This window comes from Psittacula echo (assembly GCF_963264785.1).
Source record: "Psittacula echo genome assembly, chromosome: 1".
Taxonomy (NCBI): Eukaryota; Metazoa; Chordata; class Aves; order Psittaciformes; family Psittacidae; genus Psittacula; species Psittacula echo.
This window is the reverse complement of record NC_137735.1, coordinates 67,128,132-67,147,077: the sequence shown is the minus strand read 5'-3', so window position 1 is coordinate 67,147,077 and position 18,946 is coordinate 67,128,132. Positions and strand designations below refer to the sequence as shown.

At 38.6% G+C, this 18,946-nt stretch overlaps 1 protein-coding gene across 3 annotated transcripts in view; it reads right to left on the bottom strand.

Moving 5' to 3' along the window:
* The window catches only part of INPP4B (inositol polyphosphate-4-phosphatase type II B), a gene marked incomplete at both ends in the record, with an annotated part of 275,319 nt that extends 256,623 nt beyond the window's left edge, over positions 1 to 18,696 (bottom strand). For all 3 annotated transcript variants that reach the window (XM_080620632.1, XM_080620633.1, XM_080620631.1), the window contains 2 exons: positions 15,409 to 15,467; positions 18,585 to 18,696. In XM_080620632.1, the coding sequence (XP_080476758.1) occupies positions 15,409 to 15,467; positions 18,585 to 18,696 (171 nt within the window). The remainder of the gene's footprint in view (positions 1 to 15,408; positions 15,468 to 18,584) is intronic.
* Positions 18,697 to 18,946: the final 250 nt, after the last annotated feature.

Sequence of the window (18,946 nt, the reverse complement as noted above, 5' to 3'; positions counted from 1 at the left end):
TTTCTATGTGACTCCTTGTAAAGAGAGCCTCCATCTTCTTTGTAGCCACCCTCCCAATACTGGGGCAGGGTGATAACTGATCCCCTGAGCATTCTTTACTCATGTAATATAACAGCATTAACTCACAGTGCCACACAGGACACATCTATGCAGCAGTCTCCAGGTGGAGAGCCCAGCTGGCTTTCCACAAGAGTCCACTAGCTTTCCCAGGATCCTGGGTGAACATCATGTAAGCCAAGACCAGCCTACTACAGTTATGCTGTCACCATGACAAGCCAGTTAGCAACACTTACACTCGTAAAAGTTAAACACGTCCCTTTCAATTGCAGCATGGACAGAGCAACAGTTTTTCAGGCTTTTGTTGACACACAAATTTGCTTAGGTTGGAAAAGACCTTTAAGTTCCTCAAGCTCAACTGTTAACCCAGCACTGCCAAGTCCAACACTAAGCCATGTCCCCAAGCACCATAGCTACCCATCTTTTAAATACTTCCAGGGATGGGGACTGAGCCACTTCCCTGGGCAGCCCTTTTGATGAAGAAATTCATTCTCATTCTCATCTAAACCATCCCTGGCACAACTCTCAATTTATCACTTCCCACCTGCAATTCTCTCCACTCTATATTAATTAGCATTTCAAATAACTCTTTAAAGTTTCTAGTGTTAACACACATAAAAACCATAGTCTTTTTCCTTCACATCTTTTTGAATAGGCTAGATAAAAACCTAAGTTTTAATAGTGACTGTTCAAATGTTAATTATTTTTTTTGCCACAGGAATTCTGTTTGTGCCCTAGTTTCTCAGCACAATCTTAAAATTACTTCAAAACATTAATATTATAATGGACAGAATGGAGTTGGTTTATTTTTTTTCCCCCATGCAAGTTAACTGAAGCTGTGAGAAAGAAGCGCAGCACAGCTTGTTCCAACCAGCACCAGAAAAAGTCTCAGATCCTTTTAACACAATCACACTGTGATCACTGGAGACCACAAAAGGAAAGATTCCAAGACAAAACACAGCAAGCACCAATACCTTAAAACCATTTTTTAAAAAGTAAGATGGGTCTTTAAAGCGTTCAGTGAGATGTGCAGGATCACTTAGAAGACTTTGCCTCTGTGTATGTCCATACCATGGCTATTAAAATAATGTTAAGCAGAGTGTAACGTACCAAAGCCTTGATAAAACCCAGACCAAGTAACACTGATTACTTATCAGACCACTGATAAAAGAAGCCTTGCTCCTCAAACACAGAAAATCTCTGCAGTAAAAGCTGACGGTACAGTGTATTTATTTCTCTAAAATCTGTTCCAAAATGCAAACACATCGGCCTCAATGAATTTCATTATGTGCTTGGACTACATTGACATTAATCCTCAGAATGTCCCATTAGAGTTTAAGTCTGTTTATTTAACCTTCCTATGTCTCTAGGAGATACCCATAAAATCAAAGACTGTGTCAGCTAAAAGCAATTCCACCTACTAATTTTGAAATGGTGGTGGTGTCCTGACTATTTTTGGAGAAGGGGGATTTTTGTACAGGCTTTTTTTAAAGGAACAGATGATTTACTTATTTTACCTTCTGTCTCAACTTTGTAGCAGATCAACAAGCCACCATCAAAGTAACTCTTGAAAAAAAAGAGACTGAGTGAACAGCTGCAGATTCTTCAAAATCACTCGTAAATCTACTCAGGAAAGTAGTGCTGCATCACAAAATCCCTAGCCCAATGAAATCAAACCACCTGAACCTGGTAGCAGCTTGTCACTTGGGTATCATGCTGCAGTAGTATCTGCAATGCACTTAACAGAAATAGAATTAATTGTCATCCTTTAAAAAGTTGATCCATTAGCATTAGCATGTTAGGCTGTGAGAAAAAGGAGACATCACTGGTAATGCTGAGGCTTATCCTCTCATGGGAATACTTTAGAGTGTTCTTATATTAGGAAAGCTTTATACCCTTCTGAAACAGCACATAGATATCCATTTTGGTTTCACAAACTTTTGCTTTCCACATCTGTTCTATTCTTTATAAATATTGCTCTAAAGGAAAGGTCAATGGCAAAAGTCTACAGATACATTCAATATCAGGCAGACTTTTCAAATAGTCAAGAGGAGCAGAAGTGTAAGAACTTGAGTAAACCTAGAAAAAACTAAAGGCCAGATGCATGTGATTAAAAGAAACAAACCCAAAGCCACACAAAATAAAAACATATCACAAAAAAAAAAAAAACAAAAACCACTAAAAAAGAACTCAAAAAAACCCAAAACGAACAAAACCAAAACCACACAAACAACCTAAACCACACCGAGGAGTTAATTCTCAATAAAAATTCCACCCAAGAAAAAAAAAAAAAAATAAAATAAATGAAGTAAGAGGAAAAAAAACCCAGACCCAAAAAACCACACCACCAAACTCTCCCAAACCCAGCAATACTATTTAATGTATTGGATCTGCCATTGTTTCCTTCTTTCTATGAAAGAAAATGTTCGACTTCAGCTACAGATTGTTTTCCACACAATTTGCATCTTCTGAACTTGTATTAGGTAGCTACAATAAAGCCCTACATATCATCAAGTGCAAGTTCTTGATTAATTTAACATCTTCAGTTAATGATAGAGTGTTTACTTACCCCTAAAAACTTTACCCCTAAAAGTTAGATTAATAATCCTGCCCAGTCCTTGCCTGTGATTAGTATTGCCAGGTACATAGTAGTATATTTCAAATTTTTCTATCGAAGAACTATGCTGTACTGATCAAACATGTAGAAATTATAATACTGAATAAAACCAGAGAAACAGAAAGATAAAGAGTTAGCAGGTTTTGTATAAAAGGTGTATGTCATAAGCCTATTAGAGTTATTAGAAGCATTGGTGCAGCACACATGAACTTTTGAAAAGAAAGTTTTTCAAGGTCCTTCACCAATTTCTTGTAAAAATTACACTGCAAAGTCATAAAAGGCAGATGTCTGGCATTAACAGATGCCCAGGAACAAGGATGCGTACAATGAGGCGGTAACATTTTCTAATGCCAACAAAAGAGACTCAAACCTAAAACTGAGAGCAAAGCTACAGGCTCTCAGTATTCTCACCAAGCAAGTCAAAATATTAAAAAAACCAAAACAAAACAAAACAAAAAAGACCAAAAAAAAAAAACCCACAAAAACCACATATATAAAAATAAAAAAAATCAAAGCTGATACATGCAAACTGTATACATTTGCCAAAACACATTTACTTTTATAACACTGAACTTAAAATTAGCTATCACCACTCAGCAAATATGTTCTGGTGGCACTGGGGAGAATTCAGCTCAATTCTGAGAGCTGCTCAGAAAAAGAAAGGGAACAGTAAATATTGCTTAGTGAAGATACTGAAGGAGAAGGTACTCTTTTGACCTTAACAGTCAGTAGCTGCTGACAAATCAAAGGCCAGAGGCTAGAGCCTCTCTTATAAATTGGGGGCACTTAACTTATTCAGGGAAAAAGAAAGTCTCATTAAATCTCAGAGTGAAGACGGATATGGAAACCACCATTATTCTTCTTGGCCCAGTCAGGAGCCTGTGGAAGCAAGGCTACCCTCCAACACTACCTAGCTGGCCTCCTCATTCCCTCCCCTTCACACCACTGTCCTAAAACATCTTCAGGTCCCAGTACAATCAGGACCTTGTCCTCACCGCACTCATCTCCATGCTGATACCAAGATGACACATAGCAGTCACCCCTCATCCCTACCACAACCAAGTCATGGCAGCTGGGTTACAGTTAGGCTCTCAAGAGGAGTAAACCAGCCCTTCCCTAAATCACTTTCCAGGAGCCATAGGACATCCTTCCTAGGTGAACCCCTCTCAAAAAGGCAGAAAAGAAAGGACATGAGCAGAACAAAACAAAACTTTATACTTCACTTCCTAAAGGGGCAGCATAGACCATGCTGCTCTCAAAACTTGAGAGCCACTGATGTAGCAAGCACTAATGAGAGAAAACAAATAAAATAAAAAGGCGAGCCAGGATCACCTGGGACACAATTTAAAAAGCAGCACCCTGATGTATGTGTATATATACGCACAGCTCCTCTACTCCCATCTGCTAAGTACAACCTTTACTAATGACTATATGGTTGGGCAAGCACAGACTAGCCAGAAGATCATCTTTGATGGTACAAGGGCTCTACCCACAAACTCCTTGGGCTGGCTGGCATCAATCATTTTGCAGCTGCAAGACGACTCTAGCTGTGCATATACTCCTGCTTCCTTTCTCCTCTCTTCATCTAGCTCATAAAAGTCTAAACCGAGGTTAATCAGCAGCCTCTGGCTTCAAAACCCTGCTTTCAGCTATAAATAAAAGCCAGTTTTGCCCTTGGCGAACTACTTCAGTAGCATGTTTCTTTCTTAGGATTAGTTAACATTAGCCTAAGATGTTCATTTGGCTGGTAACCTAAAACTATTATCTGAAGAGATTGCTGCTGCCATCTACTGACAACTTCCATTATAAACAAAACATAAAACAAACAGAGGTTATATTCTAAACTGAGACAAACCGATTCCATAGAAAAGCCCAGCATGCACAAACTGGCAGCCAGGCTACATTATCTAACACGGTAACGAAGCATGAATAACGCTTCATTGTGGGCTCAGACCCCTTACTGTGAAGGAAGAGTTTAGCAACAGTATCCTGACAAACTGGTTTACTGTCTTACACAGAAAAAAGTGATGCAAACCATTGGTTTGGGGAGTGAGGTTTTGTTTCTTAAATAAAGAAGGGGGCATATTCCTGTGACTACTAGTCACTCAGCAATAAAGAAATGTGGGAATACTACTTCAAAGATAAATCTTTAACTTTCACAGCATTTTCTCTTAGAAGTAATATCCCAGTTCAGATTAACATAATTGAAAGTGCCAGTTCTGTGCTTGGTTTGATACAGTTTTATCTTCCTAAGGGGCTCTTCACTGGAATGCATTGTCAAACAGTTTCACAGGCCAAGCAGCTCTTCCAGCTACAGTTGATACCAACTTCAAAACAATCCTTTAGCAGAGATTCACAGATTGCAGCAGGAGTTGCCTCTTACCATAGCATGTTATTCCACTGGTATTATTAGCTTTCCTCCATTCCTAGGTTTCTTTCATGTGTTAGGAGCTAATATTCTATGAGAAAACTGAAGTATTTCAGTTGCAGTCTACCCAGCTACGACTGCCACACATTGTCTGCCCAGCATGTACACACAGAGTTTCAAAGCCTTTCTTGTTTCCAACATAGCTATTGAGTCTTCTCTCACTAAAAACACATGGCTATAAAAGTTATCTCTAAAAAACATAGTTTACATGGCAAAAATTGTCACCCAGGTCTCCCAAAATAGCTATGGAACCTAATGGAGTTGGGATGTTGGAAACTCATCTCAAATAGCGAATGTCTGCTCAGCCCCAGGACTCTCTCTGCAGCCATGCGTGAAGCTGCTCAACAGAAACATCTGTCAGACCCTGCACTTTCAAAGAACCACCACAGGGTTCACTGAAGCACCAAATACAGCGAAAGCCAGTAAACCAAGACAGAAACCACACAGGGATGCTCTATAATCTTTTGCTAAAGAGTTATCTATGCAATTATCTATTCTAAATAAGATTGGTACTCGATTACTGCCAATAAGTAATTGTAACATATACAATTCCATATATTACTCAATTGTAACATACTAATTGCTGCAGGAATAGCAGAGAGCACAAACAACTATAAAAAAAATAGCTAATTCTATCAGATAACACAAATTTAGGGATTTGCTCAGATTAAATGTTTATATATATATATATATCACTGGAGCCTTTACAAATACAGATCAAGGGCCACAGGACCTAATGATATTATCCACTCTACAGAGAAAGAAAACATATATGTCAAACCACAAGAAAAGCCAGAGAGTTTATATTCCACAGACATGCAAGTCCATGTCAGCCTATATGAGAAACAGTGATTAATAAATGGCATTATCATTATGAGCTTGTAAGCATCATAGAAAAGAAGATTTATAAAGACAAAGCTTAGAGAAAGATTACATTTCTTACTAAATATCTTGTTTTAGTACTTTCTTGTTGGTTTCACAGATCTATGAAAGCAGGCACTGTGTGCTAGACACCACTCAAAGTCAGAAGGACTTTAAATGTAGATCAGGTAGGATACTGGAGGCTGGAGAAAAATTTCATAGTGAAAATAAAGAGGTTACAAAAGAAAAAACGCAAGAGTCAGGTGCAAAGGAAAGAGCAATGGTCAGGAAAAAAACAAACAAACAAACAAATAAAAAAAAACAACCTAGGGAATTTATTTTTCAACAGCTCTAATGGATATAACTAAACCTCCTCTTTACCAAGATCATGAAAGAGGTATTTCAGTAAATGAAAACACAAAATAAGATTATCCCAGTCTAGAGTTTTAGGTGATACAGAGATAGAAAGAGTGGACCATCTAGAAAAGAATCTGCAAAAACACAGACATAGCCAGAACACGAATACTCAGAAACACGTTCCTTTTGAAAGCAGTGGCTAAAAATGGTATGAGTAGCAGGAAGAGAAGTGATGTTTGCTTCAGCCATCAAAGCAATGGGGGGGAAGAACTTGACAGGAAAGATTAAGCAGCTGTTGGATTCCCGCTGAAATTGAATTCATGGCTAAATGCACAGGAAGAGATCTCTCTCTGAAAGGCAAGATGAAAGTGGAGTTTGGAGAAACAGGTATTCAGGCAGATGCAGATGCAATTTAATACAGAAGAATACGCAGTTTTAAGTCAGTTTTTCCCATATGTGCTTCAACTCTAGGTAGAGCATATCATGAATCTCCAAAAAGCATAAAATCGAAGAAGCTGCAAATGACCAGGAGAAAATGGAGTCAGTGAGCTATCATTCAAAGTGGCAGACAATTGCATGAACGAGAGAGACGCTTCTTAGTTCTCATTTGGAAGAGGTTATTCAAAGGAGATTAGTATAAGACTGTTCTGAAGACTGTGAGGGACAGCAACAGGACTGGGAAAGAGAGTGGGATGGAAATGTCATGGGTAACACTGTAAACAAAGCAGTCATAGACTTCAGATATGAAAGAGTAATGAGCACAGCTGGGGAAGCAGGTAGGTAAAGGACAGGTAGCACAAAAAAAAAAGTAAGGATTAAAGCATATTTATGCCATTAAAAAGCTAAAGGAAAGGAAGACATTATGGAACAAGTTAAGCAAGAGATTAAAGCAGGCAGAAGAAAACCAGGAGACAGAAGGGAATTATCAAAGCAAGCATTGGTTTTAAGAAAGGTCTGCCTCTGACAGCAGAAGAAGGAAAGGGAGAGCTTCACTATCTGGAATAAGTCAGTAACATCTGGAGGCAGGAAGTAGCAGCTGCAAGGTAAGTAAGAGAATCAAAGATGGCATAAAGGCAGTATGGCTTGCCAGGATCCTGTTAGGATGGAAGAAAAGAGACAGATATAAAGTCATTCAATTCATAGTAAAAATAGGAGCAAAAAATGTTTCTCCTTACTTGATGGCTATAAATTCCATTTTCAAGTACTGTTGGAAGGCAGACTGCAGCAACAGTCAGCATACACACCTTACTGGTACTTACACAGACTCTCAGTAACAAAGCTCACCATGCCCTTGCTATCACAAGGAAACATGGCACTCAGAGCTTGCAGTGGTCTGCAGAACTAAAATATATGAGTCTGGATCAGCACTACAGTTGCTTTGGAGGAAGAGCTACTAAGAAAAGTGAGGGTTATGCTTGTCTACTTACTGTTCTGCCCCAACTATAGCAGACAACTTCATGGTCCCCACATGATCTCTTCACTGGCAGCATGAAGTCAGCTGTTTCCTCCCCCCTAACGCTACATTGGTATTATGTATCATACTTAGTGGGGTTTTAAGGCTAGAGTTTACAGCATCCAACTAACATAGAGCTCTCTGCATAGCATTTTTCCAATTCAATATGGCTAAAAAGATCAAGAAATCCTGGGAAAAAAAAGAAAATCTATTATTTAAATTGAGACATTAAAAAAAAAAAATTCTAAAATACCTTTACAGTATAACATAAGGGGCAACACAACTGGTTATTTAAAGATAGGCCCAGTCTAAGAAAGGGACTTAAAACACATAGAAGACATTTCACTGACTTAAAACACATTACTACAGCAACAGGATGCAATACTTTACTGAGGAAGGTTAAAAAGCCCACACGGCAACATCCCTTCTCTCAACACAAATTCATTTGAGTTCTTAACTAAATTCAATACTGCCTGATATTTAAACTTATATATATGCACATGTGCACACTGTTCTATACAGATAAAATCATCATTCCAACAGTACACATCTCAGTTAAGTGGAGGAAAAAGTACATGCAAGGTTTGGACTGAGAATCTTCAGAAACACACTAAGACTTCTGAGCCATGTAAGAGTTGATACGGCTTCCAGATCTGTCTATGCCACAGTTCTGCCATTTTCTGCTTCTGTCTCTATTTAGCACACTTCCTAGTGTAAATCAAAATCTTACCAACACAGCAACAACATATTTCACTGAAACTTTCTGAAAAGATATTATATTACAGACACAGATTCACTTACCTGCTTACCAGCTTACAGACACTGCAAAACATGGTCATAACCAATATCAAACAAGTAGCATTTAGCAAAAAAAACACCACATCAGCAGTGACATTCAATCCCAAAGCAACGCTATACAGCACAGCAACACTTACTCTGGCTGCTGAGACCTTAAACACACTGATACAGAGCATGCTCTAGAAAACTGAAATCACTGCTGAAAAATGGTTTATAAAAAGTACATCCTTAGCCAGAAGAGACATTTTTATTTCAAGATGCCCTGGAGAGATCACTGACTTACAGACCGCTAAACCGCACACAGAGAGAAAACCCCATAATCCAGACCAGAAAAGACCTCACAGCTCCAATATAAAGTATTCTCATTCTGTAAGAATATTTAAAAGACATCAGAGCTATACAGCTATGCTGAAATGCTGAAAATACATTGTGCATACCTGCCTGACTGCAGAGCAGATTCATTGATAGCCTCACATTTTTATGGCATAACTTACACACAACTACACCATGAAAACCTGAGTAACATTTTCACAGCTGCATTACAGTGTAATTTACATCAGAAGTAATTTTTCTATTGTTTCTACCTTGCACATGGTTCTTATTATTGATTTATGAGTCAATCTGAAATCTTACTTTGAGGCTTTTTTCCCAACTGTTACCAATACATTACACTTGTGATAAATGCTACAAGAACATAATTTATGTTAAGTTTCCACAAATACTGCAAGAAAGCTTCCAATTATTGACAGCACAACCATTTAGATTTGCTCATAATCTCATCTACAAAATCTTAAGCCCAATAATGCATTTGGTTTAAGGAAAGATAAATCATTACAAGAGAAGTCTCAAAATATTCTCGAACTTTCACTTAATTCTCTCTGTCAGCAGGTGTATTGTAGCACTTCAATTTACACCTGTGTAGCTAGGTCTGTCATTTCTTCAATATAAATCCCTTAGTTTCAGTGGGTTAGGAAACTAGCATATAGATCCATTACAGTATGAACACGTCATACAAGTTTGCTACCACAACACTACTGAGATTTAGACAATGAGGAATGCCTTTAAACTCACAGGGGGGAGATTTAGATTAGATATTAGGAAGAAGTTCTTCCCTGTAAGGGTGGTGAGGCACTGGCACAGGTTGCCCAGAGAAGCTGTGGCTGCCCCATCTCTGGCAGTGTTCAAGGCCAGGATGGACAGAGCTTTGAGCAACCTGGTCTAGTGGAAGGTGTCCCTGCCCAAGGCAGAGGGATTGGAGTTAGATGATTTTAAGGTCCCTTCCAGCCCAAACCATTCTATGGTTCTGTGATTAAAGAAAAAAGGACAGCTTTATCATTTTAAGTCTGAAATATGACTGCTAATTTAAGGTACTTTCAGCACCCATAACAGCCTTTATTTTAAATATGGCCATCATTTAACTAAACTTCTTTTCTTCTACATGATTATTTTAAAAAATCAATATATCATGGAAGTCTTAAAAGGCAACCTTTCGCACACAAAAGCAATGTGGGTTTATTGAGCCAGTGCATGGACAAATTGCCCTAACAGATTGGAATTGTTACCCCCCCAAGGATCATTAAGCCACAAATTAAGAAAGATTTATATAGTAGACACTAATGACTCTCCTAGAGAATCCACTACAGACTATTGATAAAAAAATCTATTTTTAAATAAATTCCTAAATATATATTCAAAAATTAGTAGGAATGTCAAAATGTTTATTGAATAAAACATAATGGGCCCTCTGGAACTATTACCAAGATGCAAAAACATAATTGTAGTTTTTAGTGTATTTTTTAACTGTAGATTACAAAGTAATTTAGAAAACTGGCTAAGTATCAGCATCACCATTTGGGAATATTAGTATATGGGAAAATTAACCATAGACGGGTTAGGTAGCTTCTTTCTTTACTTCAGTAAAAACACTCCAATTTCACATATATATAGCAAACAATAGGGGGTTTTAGCCACAGGTGGGGCTGTGGAGAGAGAAATCCAGCCCAGAATTGGCATGAAGATTAAGAGAGACTGAAAAAAGTTAAAGTAATCTGCCTACTGGTTGGGGGGTGTGGTGGGGGTGCGGGTGGGGTGGTGATTAAAAATAAAAAAGGCAGGAAATTATTCTGAAGGACCTAAACCAGAAAACAAGGAAATGACACAGCATGATATTTAGTATTAAAAAAAAAAAAAAAGAGAGAAAACCATTGCTGTAAATTCTCATCTGTAATTAAAAACAAAACCAGTAAACAATACTGCAATCCCCAAAGAGATCTGACACTTCTAATCAAAAGTCCCCTTCCATGCCAATGAAAAAAGGCACGTAAGTTTATAATACTTATTATATGCATAAGCAACTGTTGCCTGACAATCTTTGTCCCAGTTTCCCCCTACATGAGTTCCGGAAGAAAGAGCCTCCATGCTGGAACTGGATAGAATCTAAGTAAGTAAATAACCCACATACTTTCAGTGAGGCACACGGCACTTTCTAGTTCCCTAATTCCAAATACTAACTGTTTTGCAAACATTAATAATATCATTTTTAAATATTTTGGACTAGGATCCATAAAAATTGCTTCAAGATTAGCACAATGTTAAACTTTTCTCTAGAAGCCCTGTCACACATGAGGCTCCCAAGCCTAGTCAACACTGCAAACTATGGCTTTAGGGAGCACAGCTGCAAAACTACTGCCTTCAAAAGCATATAATATATTGACTGTTTCAATAGACACAAGTGCACACATCTGACACCTCCCCAGAAGCGAACAGAAAGCCTACACACAAACTCAAGGGTTTGGGACTTCACACAGGAAGGAATTAACATACACTTGCCATAAAGGATAGTATCTGTGGTTGGCTGACAGCAAGCTGTCAGCCACTCACCCAGCTGCTGTCTGTCACACACCCCCCACAGGATTGGTGGAGAAAATGAAATTTAAAAGCTCATGTGTGAAGATGAAGATGGAAAAACCACTTACCAGTTACCATCACACACTAAACAGACTTAACCCAGGGAAAACTGATCTAGTTTACTGCCAAATAAAATAGACCTGCATGGTGAGAAGCAAAGACAAGGACTAAAGCAGCTTCTTCCCCCACCTCCTTCTTCCCAAGGCTCAACTTCACTCCATTCTCTACCTCCTCCCCACCCCTCGAGTGGAGATGAAGAATGGAGTTGCAGCCAGTCAATAATGGTTCCTCTCTGCCACTCCTTCCTCCTCACACTTTTCCCCTACTCCAGCATGGGGTCCTTCCCATGGGCTGCAAACACTGAACATTTGCTCCAGCATAGTTTCTGCAGTTCCTTCCAGAAGGACCTTCTCCAGCATGGGCTACCTATGGGCTCTAGATTACTCAGTATATATCCACGTACTCTGGGATAGTCTCCTCCATAGACTTTAGGGGAATATCTCCTCCCATACTTGGAGCAGATCCTTCCTCTGCTCCTTCTCTGACCTTCTGTGTGTTTGCAGGGCTGCTTCTCACACTTCCTCACTGCTGTGCAGCATTTTGCCCTTTCTTAAATACATTTTCCCAGAAGCACCACTTGCTTTGCTGATGAACCCCTGACTTTTTCCTCACAAAGAAAGACCACTCCTGCAGATCCCTCACTCGCATAACTTTGCCACCTACAACCAGTGCCTACCATGTGGTAGGGAGCCAACTGGGGGGGAGGAAAGAAAGGGGAGAGGACAGGAAAAAAAAACAAAAAAAAAAAAAAAAAAACAAAAAAAAAAAAAACAAAAAAAAAAAAAAAACACAAAAAAACAAAAAACAAAAAAAAAAACACAAAAAAAAAAAAAAAAACCAAAAAAAAAAGAAACACCAAAACACCACCAACCCACCTACCCATACCACACTGAAGTCTCCAAAGGAAAAAGTGTCACCAACACCAGCAGATGCCAGATTATGCCTCGGGTCTACTAGCAGGTCTACCACCTAGCCCACTCAAAGTCCAAAATAACCAATTCCACTGCTAAACCAAGGAAAATGAATGCCCTTAAGATGCCTAATAGGTTATTCTGCTGCATCCAATATGATAAAGTGGAGAAATAAACCACACTTTTTTCTTACACTGAAAACATATCACCACACTAAAGATTTACAGCACAAATGAGTCGGGAAACATCCTTTGCAACTTCATAGGGAAGAATTTTCTTCTATACAAGTAGTATAATTTATGTACATTTGAACTAGAATGACAATCTGTCATTAAACTATAAGCATTTGTATACGCAGACATGCACGTACCTCCGAAAGCAATTAAGGAATAGCAGCAAATCAGTCTTCATTTCACAACAGTGACTTCTGGAGTTAACTACTCAGCATTCAGATGAGCTTCTAAAACAACAGAGTTACTTTTCTTCCGCATCAAGCCATACCCAAGTCAGGTTCCAGCAACAAAAATAGGAACATGGCTTCATCAGTGCTGCTCTGGGAACATCTTTCACATCTATATTACGTGAATTATCAAAGGTTTCAGTAGGATATTAAAAGCAGAAAATTGGCAACTATGCTTATTAAGATGCTTAATAACTTCTATGATAAGATCATTTTTGGTTATTATTATCCTGCAAACTACACTCCCAGAATTCAAACTATGATTTCTTATCTGCTTCAAATGGGATCTGCTTCAAATGGGATCCCTGTTCATTTCCAGAATGAGATATGGGGGTGGAAAAAGGGAGCAAAAAAGGAAAATACACAGTACACTCCCTTCTGTCATCACAGCACACAAGTTGCTTTGGTTTTATTTACTTAGTATGCCTACAAATTGCACCCTCTCAAACAGGGATTTGAGATTCAGGGGAGATCGGTCTCTGTCAAAGCAGCTACCCTTTACAGTACCCAACAAGATGAAGCCTCTGAAAACGACCATTTTACAAATTCCTAGGCTATAAGCTGACTAGGAAGTACTACATCATCTAGTTCGATATATTGTAAGATGCTGCCCTTTAATCACTCAGTGATCTCTGTACTGAGCTTACTAAGCTGTGGCATTTTAAAACTGAGAACCCGCTGTATCTCATCACACTTGGGTTTCGGTGACTAATCATCCTGTGATCATCTGAATTTGTCCAACTTGAATTTCCAAGTTTTTCTCTTATTCTGATCTCCCTAATTAAGGAAAGTACCTGATAAAAATCCCCTTTGGAAGCACTTTGACATTAATCAGGCCACTAGTTTTATTGATAAACTAAGATTTGTCACATATCCTGGATCCTTATGTAACTACAGCAAATTTTGAAAACTTCTTTACACAAGGAAAAAAGAATGAGATGTAGTTTTATAAAACTGACCTACACATAGAGATAAAAATCACTCACCTACTTAACTGGTTCAGTCAAACCACAGCATTTCAAGGGGAATTCCCATTTATTTACCAGTTGGTTGGTTGATTTGATGGTCCAACTGAGACTGCCTCATCTTCCATCCATCTGCACATCATCTACACATTAAAATATATACATATACACACACCACACACCATATGAACCCAAGTACCAATCCACACTAAACCCTCTAGTACAGTAACATTAATTCTCTGAATTTCCACAGCCAAACTGATAGCTATATTTGATTTCAGCAAAATTCTCCTACTCTTCACAGCCGCAAAGTTGGTCAAAATATTTCCTGAAACTGTTTTACAAAATGCCAGAGGCTCCTATGAAAATAGGAGGCTTGGAGGAATACAAAGTAGAAGAAAGTAGTTTGAAACTTAAAGCCTTTTACTAAAAATAGTCTTTGCAAGTCATACAGCAGAATGATAACTTCTGAGGGTGGGACAAAGGGGTGACCATAAACTTGCTTTCACCTATGTAAAGCTTCTTGGTCCTTCTACCACCCAGGGTAACGTAGCCGTATGGAACTCAGGCCAGAGAAACATTTACATCACACAATCTCATTTGTTTGCATACATACAGAAATCTACCCCATGCTCCTGAACAAATAACAAATACTGCTTTAAAAATATACTGTATGTGCACATTCATAACTATATTAAAATAAGCCACTATATCCTATTGACAAAAATCTTTCAAACAGAATATGCAATCTGTCAAGCAGTACTATCGTTTCCATTCAACTGCTAGACCACAGAATATAAAAATACCCTAGAAGCCAATTATAAAACACAGTTAACAGGTAAGTATCTCAATCTTCATACTATTCCCTAATTCACTACAATCCAGTGCTATTTTCAGGCAACTACAGAAGCAGTGTTCATAATATCAGACAGAAAGGGCAAGAAAAAAAACAATTCTACACTCAGTGCTTGTTCCTTCCAGAGGATGAGTGGCCTAGACTCCTAGTAAAGCCAATGGCAAATGAGGGCACCCAGCAGCTCCTGCAAGACCCCACTGTGTGCCACGGTCAGACCCTATTTTAATAGGCACTTCATTTTAAGCACATAATTACTCTTTACAATAAAGGAAGGAAAAATAAAAGTACTCTTGATAAACGCAGTTACAAAACCACACTAAAAAATTGTAGTAGGGGTCAGAAATTGCATCTTGAACATTAACACATTACCTCATACAGCTGTGAGATTTTGCTTTCATTATTCCAGTGGATTTGGTGAAGTAATTCTAGATTTAGACCTGGATTTGTTATAAGCAGAACCTGGCCATAGATTCAGCTAGGCATGTTGATATCATGAAAAATACTGAGTGTTGTGGAAGGAAAACAATGGGGTGGGGTTTTCTTCATCTCCACTACTCTAAGAGTGATTTTTTTTCATCCCTAAAAACACAATGCCAAGAGCTATCATGAAAAAAGATCACTCAAGTTTTCACTAATTAGACTAACACATCAAAAAAAAGCAATAGGAAAATGAATTACCTTATTTTTCATTAGAAAAAGCAGATTTCCTTTCAGTCGGCACCATCTCTCTCTCGGTTCTGCATGCAAAGAAGTAAGAGATTAAGAAAAACAACCTTTTGTCTTCACACATTAAATGCTTCTTAAAGAAGATGCATTAGTTATAAAGGTCAGGAAAAAAAAGAATCATTAACAACCAAAAAAGCCAGCTTCACTCAGCAGCTGCCTATGTACAACATGCTGTTAAATGCCAAGCAACTTCCCAGAAGGTTTCTTCTGCTCTGCAGCCAAGAGAATTGGTGACTGCGGCATACACTCAACAATGTTTCCTCTGTTTTCCTCCCTTTTCCTCACATCAGAGCAGAAACAGCCACTTTGGCATGGAACAGCTTTTTCTTCAATCATTTCAAGAGATGAAATATAATCCTTGTTAAGACACAAAAACATTTACTCTCCCACTTAGATTACACCACACTAATCTGAATTTATAATTGCTAGAAATAAGCAAATGAAACCTAAATACTTAGTCATTTTCTTATTGCTCTTACTACACTTTTAAAAAGTGCTTAACCAATGGGAACAACAACATATTTGTGTTTATACACATGCAGGCACTTAAGCTTTTAAAAACAGGGAATGCTTCAGAACTTTAGAGTTGGTGAGTGGATCCAAAAGGGCTCAAAAGTTACTCTTCCTGAACTTTCCACTTTTAAAATTGCATAATTTTTCTTCTTAAAAAAGCACTTGTATATACATCTGTAGATACAGATAAGACACATGTACCTGCTATATAGATCTCACAAAATGTGAGTACTTCAGACAAACCCTATGTCACTTCTTCACATACGAGGGAACAGTCTTACATAAGATATATTCCTCTTTCTTTTTGAGATGGCATGTGAAACCCCATGTGTCCAGACAGGAGCCAGTCTTGAACTGCTAGGGAGCAGGAAGAACAGCTGTACCCTAAGGTCATGTTATTCCACAGCTACCTCTGTGGAACTCTTGTACTTCCCTCAAAGCTGGCCATTGCTAGAGACATCTAGAGACATAACATGGACCAGGGGGATGCCTTGTTACAATAAATAAATAAGATTCTTTTTCCTTCCTCTTGATAATTTCAATAGGCAACATTTAAAAAAATCAGAATAGTTTTTCCCCCACAGGATAGTGGAAGGTTTATACTCCCAGGCATGGGACATAAAATAACTAGTTTCAGTTATGAGCAGGGTTGGGTTTTTAGAAAAAGAATTGAACTTCCTAGGTATTTCCAGACCTATTAGAGTGCAAGAACAACACAGAAAATAATATAGATGCATATCCACCAACCAAAAATCTAAACACAGTTATCAGAGCCAAGGATGCTGCTTTAGAGTAGAAGTACAGGACCCTGCTAAGACTAAATTCCACCCTCCAGAACCCTGTGGGGACCAAAAGGAAGGAATCTTGTTATATTCACACTGCTGCTTTTTCTAATAAAAGTTATTTTTATATAGGATTGTGAAAGTCACTACCTCGTAAGTGTGAAAAATAAGCAAGTCCAAAGATTAGTCAGACTAACGATGATAAGTCTATCAGTGGATAGTACATACAGTGACCAAAACGCCTCAAGAGAAGTGACTCAAGGACTCATAATCTGATTGCTGAAAGCCAGAAGGATTTACAGGGCAAAAGGAACATCCTACACATGCATAGTTTTTTAAACACTTTCCTAGATTCTACCACCACTGACCATGGCACAGACAGCCCATGATAGTGGGCTAGATGAATGTTTGGTCTGTCTCTTGTCAATCTAAGGTTTTTTGTGGCAATATCAGTATTCATAAGGGAAGAAAATTTAAAAACATCCTCATAAACATCATACGTTCACTGGACATGTTGCCTACAACAAGAACATGGGGAGAGAATCCTCTTGAGGAACCTCAAAGCAGCCAAAAAAGAAAAGCTCATTAGTATGCCACAAGGATGATCAGGGGAGTGGTGCACCTCCCATATGAGGATAGGCAGAGAAAGTTGGGACTGTTCAGCCTGGAGAAGAGAAGGCTGTGTGGAGACCTCATAGCAGCCTTCCAGTATCTGAAGGGGGCCTACAAGGATGCTGGGGAGGGACTGTTCATCAGGGACTGTAGTGACAGGACAAGGGGCAATGGGTTAAAACTTAAACAGGGGAAGTTTAGATTGGATATAAGGAAGAAATTCTTTACTGTAAGGGTGGTGAGGCACTGGAATGGGTTGCCCAGGGAGGTTGTGAATGCTCCGTCCTTGGCGGTGTTCAAGGCCAGGTTGGATGAGGCCTTGGGTGGCATTGTTTAGTGTGAGGTGTCCCTGACCATGGCAGGGGAGTTGGAACTAGATGATCTTAAGGTCCTTTCCAACCCTAACCATTCTATGATTCCATGATTCTACTCTCCAAGAAGTTTGCTGTATCCTCCACAAGAAACTGTCTATTTGCCATTAGAAAATAAATAAAATATTCTGAAAATGTGGCACAAAGTTTTCTCACCCACTCATCATAATTGAGGCTGTGCTGGTTTGGGTTTGTTTGGGGTTTTTTTCCCCCTCATAAAATAAGCATAAATGTAATACAATGAAGATCAACTGGGACAAGTGAAAATAAAACGTTTGCTGTTGCTGAAATTATTGTATAAGAATTGATTTTACAGCTAAACAGGAGCTATTTCTTAACAGCTACTGAGGGAACAGACATTTATTCAAGCTTACTGGAAATTGAAAGACATTTAAAACATTATCATAAAAGCCTGAAGAAACCTGCAAAGGAGGTAGGAAGTGAGCCATGGAAAATCTATACTGATAAAAGAACACAGGTTTTGAGTATGGGAGGGGCAGCTCCTGAGGAACTGGGTATCTGAAAATACAGTGACTAATCACTAGTGACAAGCAATCACGAGTAGTAAAAACCAATCTTTCTTACAGGAAAAAATAATTAAAATAATAATAATAATGTAAGGACCAAGTACTGTTTCTCAGGGACATGACAAAGGAAGCTTGAAAACTTGAGCAAACTAAAGAGCTGGCTTTAAACTTCTTTATTTAGAAGGTATTTAGCACCACTCAAGCATCAGTAATAAAGAAAACTGAAAACTCCAAGGTGCATGTGATTAGTGAAACTGCAAGCTGACAACTGCAAAAAACATGCGCATCTACCACAGGTAGTTTTCAGTGCAAGTCATTTTTACCTATTAATTTTCCATCCCTGGCCACTTTGCAAATCTTCAGTTTTCCTTCCTTGTCAAAACAACCTGATGGTTGCCTGGCCAGCAAAGCCAGATCTTTAGCATTGAATCTCATGGGGCTGCCAGGGAAGAGGATGAAGATGAGTAAGAATGGAGGAAGACAATGATGCTACTTAGTTTGTTGAAGCTGAGGAAAACCTAAGCCGCAGATATGAAGGTCAACAGAAATATCAAAAACAAAAAGCAAGAGATGGCGTTTTTTGTTGTGCTTTCCACTCCTGTGTACTCCAAACATCATACTTTCTTTCATAGTATGGGAGTAGTGCAAGTAACAGGGAAAACCAGCGAGGTTATATGGGTGACGA